This window comes from Pagrus pagrus (assembly GCF_965226575.1).
Source record: "Pagrus pagrus genome assembly, chromosome: 15".
In the NCBI taxonomy this organism is placed as follows: Eukaryota; Metazoa; Chordata; class Actinopteri; order Spariformes; family Sparidae; genus Pagrus; species Pagrus pagrus.
Genome location: NC_140199.1, coordinates 23,230,543 through 23,243,609, shown reverse-complemented (window position 1 = coordinate 23,243,609; position 13,067 = coordinate 23,230,543). Strand labels below are relative to the sequence as shown.

Sequence of the window (13,067 nt, the reverse complement as noted above, 5' to 3'; positions counted from 1 at the left end):
AGCCTCTAGAAAAAAAAAAATTCTTATATGAAACTGCTCACAACAAAGCAATTTTCTGTAAGAGACATCGCTGTTGAGTTTATTTTTAGGCTTTTAGTACAACAAGCCGAGAGAAGACAGACATCTCTGAGGCTGCCATCTTCAAATCTCAACAACTCAGACCAAAACAATCTGGATGGATAAATACCACTACAGGGAAGAAGAAAAATATGTGTTTTAGATTTTGGTGTGATATGTCCCTTCAAATTAAATTATTAAAACAGTGGTGTTAAATGTGGGAGACATTTGACAACAATACCAAGAAAGAAAAGTGCGCTTACTGTAACTGTTGAATTTATTTAATTAAATTCTGAACAAACTGATGTCACAAAGTTTCCATCCTTGTAAAAAATATAGGCCTAAAGGAGGTCACAGCTTTCGTTATCTTCCACTGAAAATACTTGTAAATAATTATAGGTCAACTATATGGCAACTGAAAAAAATGCTGTTCTGAAAACAGCAGCAGCACTGAGCAGTGCTTTTCCTCAGTTTTGGGAACGCAATCATGACCACACACAGGTGCATAACAATAAATGTCAATTATTTATCATTCTCCACTGTGAGATACTTAGGCTGCACATCCCAGAAGGTGGCAGGGCTGTCCCTGAGCTCTAACTTTACAAGGACTGTTTCATCAGTGATTAAACAAAAAACAGAAAAACAGAACTCTGTGGCAGTTCAGACATGTCTACTCATCCTGGGCTATAGTGAAAATAAATCATCGCCAATTGATAAACTCATTACTCATTACTTACTCACAATCACTTTTGAGGTATCTGTTTTGCTGACTGTCATGATTGTCCAGTACCCATTCACAAGGTATTTCTGGCTATTGCATTCAGAGTGCGGACTTTGCTCACGTCTGCCACCTTCAGGCCATACTCGGGTGCTGAGAAAGCAGCTCCCATCGTCACACAGGTGTTCCTGCAATTTGAAACATTATGAGACAGCAGCAACGATGATAAAGTTTTATTCTTTATAGGTGCGAGAAATCATGAATGTATGCAAGCATGTGGACAATAAACTAATGGAGGCAGGATTTAAACATACCTGAACTTCATGGCAGAATCTTTACTGGAGCGGGCTGAGCAGTGAAACTCTTGGGCTCCTGACCCCTCCAAAATTCTCTGCAGGTTCCTCTCTGTGATGCCTCCTCCTGTATTAAAAAATAATATATAAACAATTAAGAATAAAAAGCAACGACATATAAACTGCATACACAAAAAAGCAGAAGTACTAACCTGGCATGATGGAAATCCTCCCTTTCGCCTGATGAGTGGAAGAACAGGTGGAGATAACAGTTAAATAGTCATACTTTTTTCAGAGGATTGCAAGCAAACATGTGTGCATACGTATATTTGACACTTACTTGATCTATAAGCCGTTTAATTAGAGGAAGTCCCTCCAAAGCAGAGGTGTCACAGCCACTTGTCAACACACGCTGGAACCCTAATGATACCAGAGTCTCCAGAGCAACCACTGGGTCATGAACCATGTCAAAAGCTGCAGTGGGATCAAGGTTCAGTGTCGGCAGCTGCAAATAACTTTAAAAGCTTCAAGTGTAGAGGTGATTTAGAGGAGAAAATGTTACCTCTGTGGAAGGTGACGGGTAAGGGTCGAGCAGCAGCTGGAGAGCAAAAATCAGACAAATACATGGAACAATACAAAAAACCTTACACAAAATAATAAAACATTAAATTTACATTATAAAAGAGATTCACAATCACAACAATTTTCCTCTCTTTGTGAGCCAAGGACTGCATGTCCATTTAAATGTTCAGTACTGTGTATAGAAAAGAACAGTCTGAAAAGCAGTTTAAATTGTGCCTAATTGGCTGCAATTAGTTATACTGTCTGTACAAAGTCTTTTTTCTTCTTCTATGAATTCTTTAGCGAGAAGGTCATGATGGGTTTAATTGGGTGAGAGAATGTGTCTAACTATTTTTCATGCACTGGTCAATTTTGAGATTTTATTCTATTTTTCCTCTCTTCCTGAGCCGACGTGCTCACTGTGGCCAGTTGTTCATTCAGGGCCACACACTTTCAGAATTTCAAAAACTAAAACAATGACTTAATTTGATGCTCTGTATCACGAGAAGCTGCCAACACAAAGCCAAAGACATGATTTGTTTGTTATGATGTGATTCACAAAAGGCACAGAAGTACTGGCAGACTCAGCAGGAAGAACCCTTACATTATTTTATTTTTCATTTCAATAACGATGCCTTGCTGAGGCAGTATCTTCTCTCTCTGACTCTCTGATTTTATCATCAGGGAAAAGTTGTAGTGTAATGAAGAAAAGGTGAAGCAACATTATTAATAATTTAGAATTAACAGTAGGAGGATGACATCTAAACTGGATCAAAGAAAACTAGTACATAGATCATACTGTTTATCATATATAATTTAGAAAGAAGGCAAAGGTCCTTGTGTATCTTTCCCCTGGCAATTAAAGTGGGCAGAAAAAAGTACACACCTTTTTCACAGTAGACATTTTGACTCGTCTTATCTGTTAATAATTAATGTTATGAATTACACCTGATCATTTCCTACTATGACATGGGGAAAGGTCTGCTGCTTTTGAAATGGCATTTTAGTGAAGTGGTTTTTGTCTTAACAAGATCTAAAAGAAAGACCAAGGAGGCTTAGACGAAGTACCTAGTTATCCCTGATTACATGCAAACTGGATCTTTTAAAATGTTTTCTTTATGCTTTTGCTTTTGTACACAGGCAGACATTACCCAGTAACTCCATACACAGCTCCGCATCCACACGTCCATCCTCGGTCAGGGCTCCTAGCACAAGTCCATCGGCCCCGTGGCTCTTCATCTGCTCTATGTCCTTCCTCATCACCTCCAGTTCCTGGTCTGAGTACAGGAAGTCCCCCCCACGAGGCCGTAGCATCACGTAGACTGGGATTTTGACATGCTGCTTCACTACCTGCAGCAGACCTACAGCAGAAAAAAAAAAAAAAAATGATGATGGCATGTGTGATTTATTTTATGTGTTTTTCTAATATCTGAACAATACTGAACTGTGCTCACCTAGACTGGGAGTGAGTCCTCCCTCCAGAAGACTAGAACACAGTTCAAGTCGACCTGCACCTGTCAGGGGAGACAAACACTCAGGTTACACCAATACTGCATGTCCATTTAATGCTCGACACCGACTACGATAAAAAAACATTCTGAAACAGCTTTTAGATTGTGTCTGACTGGCTCTAATCTTTTCCCATTTACTATAAAGCTAAAGTGGCTTCATGAGCTCTTAAGCAATAAGGTCATGGTGCATTTTTGGGAAGACACAACAGGTGACAACACCAGACTCTGGGCTGTTTTGCTTTCATAACATGTCTTTTATTAGTGAAAATAAAATATACACATTAGGTTTTTATTTTAGTCCTGATTACATCAAAGGGATGCATTCTTAATTAGAATGCATTAGTAAAATGTTTACCCTATTCACCATTGTTTCTGTCTAAAATATATGGATTTTTACAACACATATACAGTATTTAAAAGCATAAAGTATATTCTGAAGGTTTTCACAGGGAGGTGTGTTCATATATCAGTCATAGACCAATTAATAATTAACATTTTATCCCCAAAAAATGTTTTTTTATGGTTGTTGACAGTATTTTCTAATTCATGGAGTGACAGAATAAATATCCAAACTTCCCTCTTTAAAAACCTTTGACTGTACCTTGTCAACAAAATGAAACAAGATTTCTGTTCTCGAGTTGTTTGCAAACTAGTACATTTTCAAGTAGTTAATAACTTATTTTCATAATCAAGCAGACAACTTCACAGAAGTTGTAGCTAATATAAACATTGTCGTCTTAATCACAGTAAGTAGATAATAATTGGATAAGTTTGGTGATATCTGTAAGTTAAGAATGTTACCCTATTAACCTGTCGTGTCTCCCCTCAATAGAAAAAGCACAACAGTGTTTCACCAACCTCCTCGTTCAGCATTGACAGCAGACTCCACGGAGTCCGCACACACCTCCATTAAAAAGCCCTCTGCCATTCTGACTGTCTAGACAGAAACACCGACAGACAGACAAACACAAACACAGACAGAGGCAGAAAGAGATTCAGTGTTAATATGTTAGCATTCACATTACTTTAGCTAACAATGTTAACTGCCACGACAACTACCTGTCAAATCCACTTCCTATCTTTTCATGTGACCTTATCAGTCGATTGGAAGCGATATGAAGTCAGTATATGTTTGTATGACTGCCTTACCAAGGCTCCTACAGTCAGCCACTACAATGGATCAGTGTTTTCCGGGTAATTGAATTTGAAGCACGTTGTTTGGCGGGTGGACGGTGCTAAAGTGGCTGCGCGGTACAACTCAGCCAACAAAAGGAAAGTAACCGCCCATGCGGGGTACGCTGAGACGCAAAACCTGCACCAACCACTTGCTTCCTGTCTCCTTAAAATATAATTATAATAATAGAAAATAATGATATGTTTATGTTTTTCGTTATATTTCGTGTCTTTTGGATAGCGTGTTTCCAGTTTTAATATAGTAAAAACAAAAAACAAAAACGTAGTTCGTTCGTCGATTTGTTGTGACGTCAGGAGGTCAAAGTTGAACCGTCTGTTAGGAAACATGGTTGTGTAAGGACAGCCGGTGACAGCTCTTACCTAAGCTTCATCTCTTATAACTTCACTGCAGCACCGGTTCATCACTTGCGAACATAAGGGCACAAGGATGTTACTCTCTTCTGTACGGACAGCGATATTTTGCGGTTGCAGAAACGCTGGCAAGGGATTTCAACCCAGCAGTGTGAGTATATAACTAGCTGCTAACATTAGCTAGCTAGCTAAAGCACGAAAAAGGTCAGACGCTGCACTGCAAGCGAAATAACTCTGGTACGATATGTCAGAAAATGTGGAAAAGCTAACCCACCGACCAAATCCAGTTTGTGTTACTTCGGTGTTGTTTCAACGTTTATTTCTTTTGGTTAGGCTGGTTAACGTTACATGGAGGAGTGTACTCGTCGGTAGTCACGTCCGCATGCATAGCTAAGCGAGAGTACCTCATCAAACTCCCATTACCTGATGTAAGCTAATGTTGATGACAAAACAACTCTAATCCCGGGCAATAAAAAAATCTTAGACGATGCACGTTGTAATAACGTAAAAAATTACGTTACTTATAGTGTAATTTCCAATAGCTACGTTACCCCAACAACCAGAGGCACTGATCCAACTAGCCAGTCAGCGTTGCACCCCTGATGTATTAAATCTAATTGGTCACCGGATAAAAGGTGGAGATAAGAAGTATTGTGTAGCTTAATCATATGTAACATGGCCAAAAATATGTGGACACACGAATATTACACCCATTTGTGATTGTTATCATATGTGTGGGGGCATTGTCACGTGTCATGAAACAGAGAAGGCACACTTGTTGTCAGAGACTCTTGAAGTGTTTTGTTATGTGTGCACATGTGCATTGTTACAGACTAGTACATCAGCACATGTAACATGTATTCCATTACTCCCCAAGTCTGTTTAGAAGTTATGTTGTCCAGTTTCATTTCAAGTCCCCTCTTCTTTTATTTACAGCGGAGTCCACAGCTACGACAATGGCTTGTGAAGAGAGGTCAGAGCACCATCACAGTAGAGGCTGGGGCCTCCCCTGCCCCGGCTGCAGTTACTGTCCCCAGTGCAGCTACAAATCGCATACTTGGTCGCTGGTTACTCGGCTGCAGCGGGCTGGTGGTTGGGGCTGTCGTCTTGGGTGGTGTCACAAGGTAAAAGTGACTTCAGAGTGATATTCCTACTCGTGTATGTAATGGTAAGTGACATTCATATGTACTTACCGTGCATGTTCATTTATTTCAATCAGGCTCACAGAATCTGGGCTTTCCATGGTTGACTGGCATCTGGTGAGAGAGATGAAGCCGCCTCAAACACAAGCAGAGTGGGAGGCTGAGTTTGCTAAATACCAGCAGTTTCCTGAATTCAAAATGTAAGGCCTTTCCTTTTCTGCTTATCTTATCAAGACACACTTGCACAGTTTTAAAGGCACCCCATATCTAATAATCAAACGCTAGGTTGTATCCTGTTATTATTTTGAAATTGATTGATTGTTTTTAAATGTTTTCAGTGTTTGTTTCACAGCAGCAGTGGCTTTAAACATTGGATACAAACTATATTTTCATTTGATGACAAACAGCTGTCACAATTATTTAACTGAATCTACCTATTTTATATATTTTTTTAAAAGTATGCAGTCTTTAATTTATAAAGGAATAATCTGCTGTCCTTATGTTTTCCCAGAATGAACCATGACATGACTCTGCCGGAGTTTAAGTTTATCTTCTACATGGAGTGGGGTCATCGTATGTGGGGTAGGCTGGTTGGACTTGCGTACGTCCTCCCCACCATTTACTTCTGGAAGAAGGGGTACTTCACTCGCTCCATGAAGGGAAAAGTGCTGGGGCTTTGCGGATTTGTCTTCTTCCAGGTAAGACTCAATACAGAAGTGGTGATAGGAGGGCAGTCCTTAGCTCACTATTAGTGTTGTATTGTATTGATGTCGAAGTAATATCAAAAACTATTGGAGCACGGTTTTCATTGCGTACGTCTTCTCAGGGCCTTCTAGGGTGGTACATGGTAAAAAGCGGCCTGGAGGAGAAGCCTGAGTCTCATGACATCCCGCGGGTCAGCCAGTATCGTCTGAGCGCTCACCTTGGCTCTGCCTTGTTGCTGTACTGTGCCAGTCTCTGGACAGGGCTTACTCTGCTGCGGCCTGCACACAAGGTACAGTGTCTCTTGTGTACAGACCAAACATTGATTGTTGCTTCTGTTTACAAAGTGATACAGTTTTAACCTTGGTCTGTGTGATCAAATGTCACACAATTTGCATGCTGCAAGTGTTTGGGTTCTTTAATTTATGACGCACCTCTTTCACAGTTGGCAGAAACCAAAAGTCTCCTGCAGCTGAGGAGGTTTGCCAAGGGTACTGGTGGCCTCGTCTTCCTCACTGCTCTTTCAGGTACTGTTTGATCTTGTGTGAATGAAATGCGACAAATATGGATATGTCAACTTGTTTCTCTAAGGAAGTGTATATAGTGATAGCAGTGCTTTCAGTGTAATGCCTCCTTCTAGATGCACATAGATCCTTAGCTACAGTTTCCAAACTTGAAGCTACGGTATGTCAGTATAGTTTACTGTGGAGCATATTCTGAGTGTCAGCCCCAAAATTGACGTTAATACATGGACCTGTGAAGATGTGAAATTTAATGTTGCAGACTTTCATGATATAGATTAGAATGTAATCTATACATGTGCTTCTAAACAGGTGCTTTTGTTGCTGGTTTGGATGCTGGGCTGGTGTACAACTCCTTCCCTAAGATGGGAGAACGATGGATCCCTGATGATCTCCTGGCGTTCTCTCCTGCCCTCAAGAACTTCTTTGAAAATCCCACAACTGTGCAGTTTGACCACAGAATTCTGGTATTTGATTATTTCTAATCAGAAACAACCTTGTGGATAACATTTCTACATTCTGATTTAAATGAAACATTATTTGAATTCCAGCTTGTTCATGGTCCTCTGAATTTTTCTTTTTCTAGGCGATCTCCTCTTTGACTGCAATCACAGGCCTCTATCTCTTCTCAAGGAGGATGGTGCTGCCCAGGAGGGCTAAGATGGCCATCAGCCTCCTTGCAGCGATGGCCTATGCACAGGTAGGCATGCAGTCAGCTCAGAAACGTGGAAACTCAGTACATTACTCTTCAGTGTAACTAAACTCTGTGTGTTTTGCTCTTCAGGTTGCCCTTGGCATCAGCACCTTGTTACTGTACGTCCCCACTCCACTGGCAGCAACTCACCAGTCTGGCTCTGTGGCTCTTCTCTCACTGGCCATTTGGGTCTTGGCAGAGCTCCGCAAAATGCCTAAGTAAACGCCTGCTCGTTTACGGACAGACTCAATCCTTACTAGCCACACCTTAAGCCTCTAAGAGTCAGCAGTGTCATTGTGAACGAGGCATTCAGAGAAGAAAAGTGAAAAGATAGAGTGTTGAAAACAGAAGATTGAACAGTTGATTTTTATGCATATGCTGAAGGGAATCTGCTCTGCAGTGGTGCAAAGTCATCCTCATGTGGTGACAATTATTTCATCACAGCGTTATCAAAGCAGGAGTGTCACTTGAGTGTTTTTGTTTGAAAAAAATTAGAAGAACACATCAAGGTTGTCAAAGAGAAGTTGACTGAACCATTTGCGGATGCATGTTGTCATCAGGAGATGACAACTTAGGTTTTCTGTTTTGCAAGGGAAAAACAAAGACATGCAAAACAAGAACATTTTCAGTTTCTATCCAGCTTTAATGACACAGCAACAGGATTTCTAGTGAAGGACTCATTTATTTGGTTTGCAGCCAAAATTCTGCAGGATTATCTTGTAGACTGACTTACTGTTTTTGTTCATGTTCACAGTTTTAACAGGATGTTTTCAATGAAAGTTTGCTAACTAGTGATCACTCACTGTTGCCTTACCGTACACTGCCTGTTAGTTGATTTAGATGTGGCTGCTGGGATTATTTGTATAATTATGTATATTTAAGTTATGAACCATTTCTTTGCTGACTTTGTGATGATGAATTATAAGGTAAATAATATGTGAAGTCTTGATTGCTGCTTTGTACTGCATCTTTAGAATATGTAAAGCTAAAAGTCTTATTTTAATAAAGACGATAATGTACAGTCTAAATATTCAAACTCCACTCCATTTTGCATAGTAACTGTGATTTTTATTGTCTCTGTACAAAATATACACATTTTGAATACGTAATGCAACCAGTTGAGGCTAGCTAACTAGACAGTCAGTACAACGGGTTAGTAGGTTTTCATTGTTCTAGACACAGCACATGCGGGTATAGACAGGTTTTACTTGTGGTCAGGAATGGAAGATAAAGACTGTTGGCAAGGAACAATCAGAGCCAAACCACTATTATTTCTCAGAAATTATAAAATGGAGAACAGAAAAAACAAATCGCAGGGTGGGAAGTGCATATTTTCATCAGGGTCTTAATGCACCCCTACTGTGCTCTGAGAGGAGTGAGAGGTTGGATGAGTGGGAAGGTGCTGATTCGTGGTAGAGAACTTTATTGCTATGCCATGTTTGTCTCTCTGCATTTAAAATATACTACAGCCTGTTTTAATTACAGCTTGAGTGCCTCTTTTACTCACACCATCTTAGATGTGAGAGTAGATCTAGTTTGAGGAGAGGCATTAATAAGTAGTTGTTAATTGAGCCTATCATGTGGGTTTACAACCTAAAGCTACACTCCAGGCTGGACTGTGTGCAGGTAAACCACATTGCCATGTTGCCAAGATATATCCTTTCGCCTCTGATTGCCCCTTGCCTCATTTACTACACAGCATCTCCCTCTCTCTTCACCCACAGGTGGGCTTCATGTCTTCACTTAGAGTGGCATCATATACCTCTTTAATGTATTATCTTCTCTTTGGTGTTACAGAAGGAGGGAGAATACAGAATGGAAGGTGGGAGGGCATAAAACAAACCATGTTATTAAACCATGTCTCTCTCACTAACAGAACACACACACATACTAGGCCTCTTTGAAATCGAATGAGCCAAATCGAATGAAGGGTTTTGAGATATTTGTGGTAGAACCTGCTACAACCACATGACATTTCCGATTACAAGAAGTTCACAAATACAATCTGAAATCTAATAAATTCCCCTTGAATGTGTATTAGTACGACTGTGGTATGCTAGTCCTGTGTTGAGAGAAGCTGGGATGGTCAAAACAGCTCATCGTCCCCACATTGTACTGCCTAATATCACACCACTGGGAATGCTAGAAAATGTACAACAGTCAATAGACACCTACAGCTAGGACTGTAATAGTTTGGAAGGCCGGGAATTATTCTACCAGAATCCCATGAATGGAGGTGGGTGTGTTTCCCCATAAGAGTCTTACTCAGGTAAGATGGATGACATCTCTTTCTGTTACACATGCACGCACACATACACAAAGGGTGAGGCACCTGTGAATGACAAGGAACAGCAGACAGACAAGCAGACTTTGGAGTATCTCTGTAAATACATAATTGGATATTAGTGACATCATCATGCGATATTGAAATCAGTTCCTCATGGGAAACAACACGTTTGAACCTCCACAAAACGTGATCGCTTGGATCTCAGCTGTTTCCTCAGGAAGCGTCTTTCTCTTTCTTTCTCGTCCACTAGATGGCAGTAGACTCATTTCTATTTGTATGGCCGGGGCATGAGCAGTCTAGCTGCTCCAGGGAGGCGTTGCCCACATGCACAGAGGCAGGATCAGATTCACGAATCCAAATCTCAGCCATCACAGGGAAAAGGGGAAAAGTGATCTTGGAACAAGGTTTGGGGGCAACTTCCTCCCTCTGAGTTGAGCCATTACAGGCTGACGTAGTTCCTCCATCAGTAACAGTTATAAATAAAAGAAGTGGGGTGTACCAGTGCCTGTGAGCCTGCTGCTTGTCTTCTTTCTCTGTGTCTCTGGGGTAAAACTAAGGTTCTGCATGATGAGGAAGGGAGACGGGGCAACTCCATAGTTGCTGGAGAAATGCCGCTGGGGAACCAGGACGAGGGAGAGGGCCTCTCGGTGCCCTCAGGACTCACAGCTCTCAACAGACACACAAGCACAAGCTTGCAAGTCAGAAGACGTCCACGCACACACACATTCACAAACTCTCTCTTTTCAATCCCGATTCCTCTTACACACACACTCCCCTCCCTGGTGCCAGCGTCCTCTCTGGTCCAGATCTTTAGATGACGTTGTCAAACAGCTGCATGGACTGCATGATGTTCTCATCCTAGATGGAGACAAGAGGTTTAGATGATGAGGCAGCATTGTTTGTTGTTATGTCAGCCAAGTGATTCACACTGGGAAAAGTGAGGATTCAAGGTACAGTTTTACATTTTGCAGTATTTTGCGTTTAGATAAGAGGACTGATACCACTCTCATGTCTGTCCGTTAGGTATGAAGCTAAGGCCAGGCGTAATTAGCTTAGCAATGCATAAAGAAGGGAAAACAGCAAGCTTGACTTTGTCCAAAATTAAAAAATCCAACTGTTAGCACCTCTAAATCATGTATATGTAAACATCAAGTTGTGGTTTTACAATGAGATACGCACCATAGATATTTCTTTAGAGTTCCTGGAGTCACTGTAAACATTTTTGAAGTTTAGCCAGCTGTTTCCCCCAACTTCAGGTTATGCTAAGCTAAGTTAATCAGCCGCATAACAAACATATGAAAGTGATGTCAATCTTCTCACCTAACTCTCGGCAAGAATGCAAATACTGGTAAGCAATTTCCAAAAATGTTGATCTGTTCCTTTAGGACTTGAAAATCCCCCTTTCTGCCCTACCTTTTTGCATGACTCGATGAACTCCTCGATGGTGACCACCCCGTCTTTGTTCCGGTCCATTTTCTGGTGGAAAAAAGGCAACCAAAGATTTACTCAAAGAAAAACTATTGTATGTTCAAGAATTGTGTTCATTAGTTTTTATTATTTTTATCTCTCGCAGTATTTTCGTGCTTTCGTATCATAATAAAATGAGGACGACTGCTGAGTTTGACCTGGAAGAAGCTCTCCACGTGATCTCTTGGAGCATCGTCCTGCATAGTGGGGTATGTGTACTTCCCCATCATGTCGTAGATGGACTTCATGATGTCCATCATCTCCTGGAATTGATGGGCAAAATGGAGAAAATGTTATTGAGGATGTTGAAATTGCTTGAAATAACAAGCCAGTATTAAGAATACCATTGACATACAGGAGCAAAGTTCTAAATTTCAAATTAAAATTTGATGTAGGCAGTGATCAATATCCCGGCAGCCAATATCCACACTAGATTAACTCTTGAATTAAATGTTCGCATAGGGACAGGTTGCCAAAAACTCCATATCCCCCCAAATACTCAGGATATGACCTCATAATCCTCATTAGTATAATTAACACCCTGCAAAGAATCCATTAAAGCCAGTAATTCAGAGCAACCTAATGTGATGAGCGTGTGTTACCTCTTTGGTGATGCAGCCGTCCTTGTTCAGGTCATAAAGGTTGAACGCCCAGTTTAATCGGTCATTAATGGTCCCTCTCAGGATGATGGACAGGCCAAATACAAAGTCCTGACACAGAGGGGGAACAGTTTCCTGTATTGTTTCGGCTATGTTTAAATCTTGACTCGGTAAATGAAGTCAAATCTTTATCACAGCACTAATCTCTCCGGGCTGGTATTTAGAGGGAAGACATATCTGTGTGGATACAGCCGTGGTGGCAAATTTCACTGGAGCACATATTTGCTTTTATCTCTAAAAAGGAAGCCGATATAAGAATAGCGCTCACCTCGAAACTCACGGAGCCGTTCTTGTTTGTGTCGAAGGCTTCAAACAGGAAATGTGCATACATACTCGAATCTGCAAAGGTAGAGACTTACAGTGACCCGCGTACCCTTGAAACATGAAACAAAGTCTTTTAACAGCTAGGATTAGCAGCGAGCTAAATATAGCCAAGATATAAGAATAATTTCAAATACTACTGGAGGCGAGTGGTTAACATTTCATCAACCTAAATATCATGAAATGACAAATGGCCTCGCCTCGTTGCAGTGTGTGGACTATAGTTCATCCAGCAGATTTATAATGAGTTAATTAAGTTCATTTCTTTGTAATGATGAAAAAGCTCCATGTGTACCTCTACACATCAAATAAATGAGGTTATTTACACTTTTGCCTGACAGTTCGATGCAGGTAAAATGGCGTAGAAGAAAGTGTTATGGTCATGGTTGGCGCTCTTTAGGTTTAATGGTAGGAGTTGACAACTCACCTCCCTGTGGAAAGAACTGGGAGTAAATGGTTTTAAAGTTCTCCTCGTTCACCACACCACTTGGACACTCCTGTGTGAAATGACAAAAACTCATTAGTTCTCACCCAGAGCAGAATAAATAAAGGAATATGTGGTAACTTCAGCTCGCGCCAGACTCATTAC

General features: G+C 40.8%; 3 protein-coding genes across 11 annotated transcripts in view; 1 reads left to right on the top strand and 2 right to left on the bottom strand.

Annotated features, from left to right (window-relative positions):
• Positions 1–322: 322 nt before the first annotated feature.
• cutc (cutC copper transporter homolog (E. coli)) lies at positions 323–4,325 on the bottom strand. Of its 3 annotated transcripts, none has more exons than XM_084375137.1 (9): positions 4,200–4,325; positions 3,999–4,077; positions 3,084–3,143; positions 2,781–2,990; positions 1,631–1,666; positions 1,409–1,542; positions 1,281–1,308; positions 1,090–1,195; positions 323–963 (listed from the first exon to the last, which is right to left on the bottom strand). In XM_084375137.1, exons 2-9 carry the CDS (start codon positions 4,066–4,068, stop codon positions 852–854), a joined length of 756 nt encoding a protein of 251 aa, XP_084231263.1. In that variant the 5' UTR covers positions 4,069–4,077; positions 4,200–4,325; the 3' UTR covers positions 323–851. The 3 variants fall into 3 exon arrangements, with proteins under 3 accessions (XP_084231263.1, XP_084231264.1, XP_084231265.1); XM_084375138.1 differs by having other exon boundaries at positions 3,999–4,073; XM_084375139.1 differs by having other exon boundaries at positions 3,999–4,073; positions 4,290–4,308.
• A 328-nt stretch (positions 4,326–4,653) lies between these two features.
• On the top strand, positions 4,654–8,772 carry cox15 (cytochrome c oxidase assembly homolog 15 (yeast)). The gene is made up of 9 exons (XM_084374861.1): positions 4,654–4,836; positions 5,622–5,809; positions 5,905–6,027; positions 6,339–6,525; positions 6,654–6,821; positions 6,975–7,056; positions 7,363–7,517; positions 7,637–7,750; positions 7,835–8,772. The coding sequence occupies exons 1-9, from the start codon at positions 4,762–4,764 to the stop codon at positions 7,964–7,966; spliced, it is 1,224 nt and encodes a 407-aa protein (XP_084230987.1). The 5' UTR covers positions 4,654–4,761; the 3' UTR covers positions 7,967–8,772.
• Positions 8,773–8,789: 17 nt separating this feature from the next.
• The window catches only part of LOC311270143 (A-type potassium channel modulatory protein KCNIP2-like), a gene marked incomplete at its 5' end in the record, with an annotated part of 105,047 nt that continues 100,769 nt past the window's right edge, over positions 8,790–13,067 (bottom strand). For 2 of the 7 annotated variants that reach the window (XM_084374862.1, XM_084374863.1), the window contains 6 exons: positions 8,792–10,889; positions 11,445–11,507; positions 11,657–11,761; positions 12,101–12,208; positions 12,426–12,496; positions 12,906–12,975. In XM_084374862.1, the coding sequence (XP_084230988.1) occupies positions 10,842–10,889; positions 11,445–11,507; positions 11,657–11,761; positions 12,101–12,208; positions 12,426–12,496; positions 12,906–12,975 (465 nt within the window). In that variant the 3' untranslated portion in view covers positions 8,792–10,841. Of the gene's footprint in view, positions 10,890–11,444; positions 11,508–11,656; positions 11,762–12,100; positions 12,209–12,425; positions 12,497–12,905; positions 12,976–13,067 lie in introns of all 7 variants that reach the window. The other 5 variants (XM_084374868.1, XM_084374865.1, XM_084374867.1 and 2 more) reach the window with 4 other exon arrangements.

Coding starts and splice junctions, on each gene's coding strand:
- cutc (XM_084375137.1), bottom strand. CDS start 4,068: ATGGCAGAGGGCTTTTTAATGGAGGTGTGTGCGGACTCCGTGGAGTCT. Junction 1,667..2,780: donor GCTGTGTATGGAGTTACTGG/GTAATGTCTGCC, acceptor TTTGCTCTCCAG/CTGCTGCTCGACCCTTACCC. Junction 1,309..1,408: donor TTAAACGGCTTATAGATCAA/GTAAGTGTCAAA, acceptor TCCACTCATCAG/GCGAAAGGGAGGATTTCCAT.
- cox15 (XM_084374861.1), top strand. CDS start 4,762: ATGTTACTCTCTTCTGTACGGACAGCGATATTTTGCGGTTGCAGAAAC. Junction 6,822..6,974: donor TGCTGCGGCCTGCACACAAG/GTACAGTGTCTC, acceptor CCTCTTTCACAG/TTGGCAGAAACCAAAAGTCT. Junction 7,057..7,362: donor CTTCCTCACTGCTCTTTCAG/GTACTGTTTGAT, acceptor GCTTCTAAACAG/GTGCTTTTGTTGCTGGTTTG.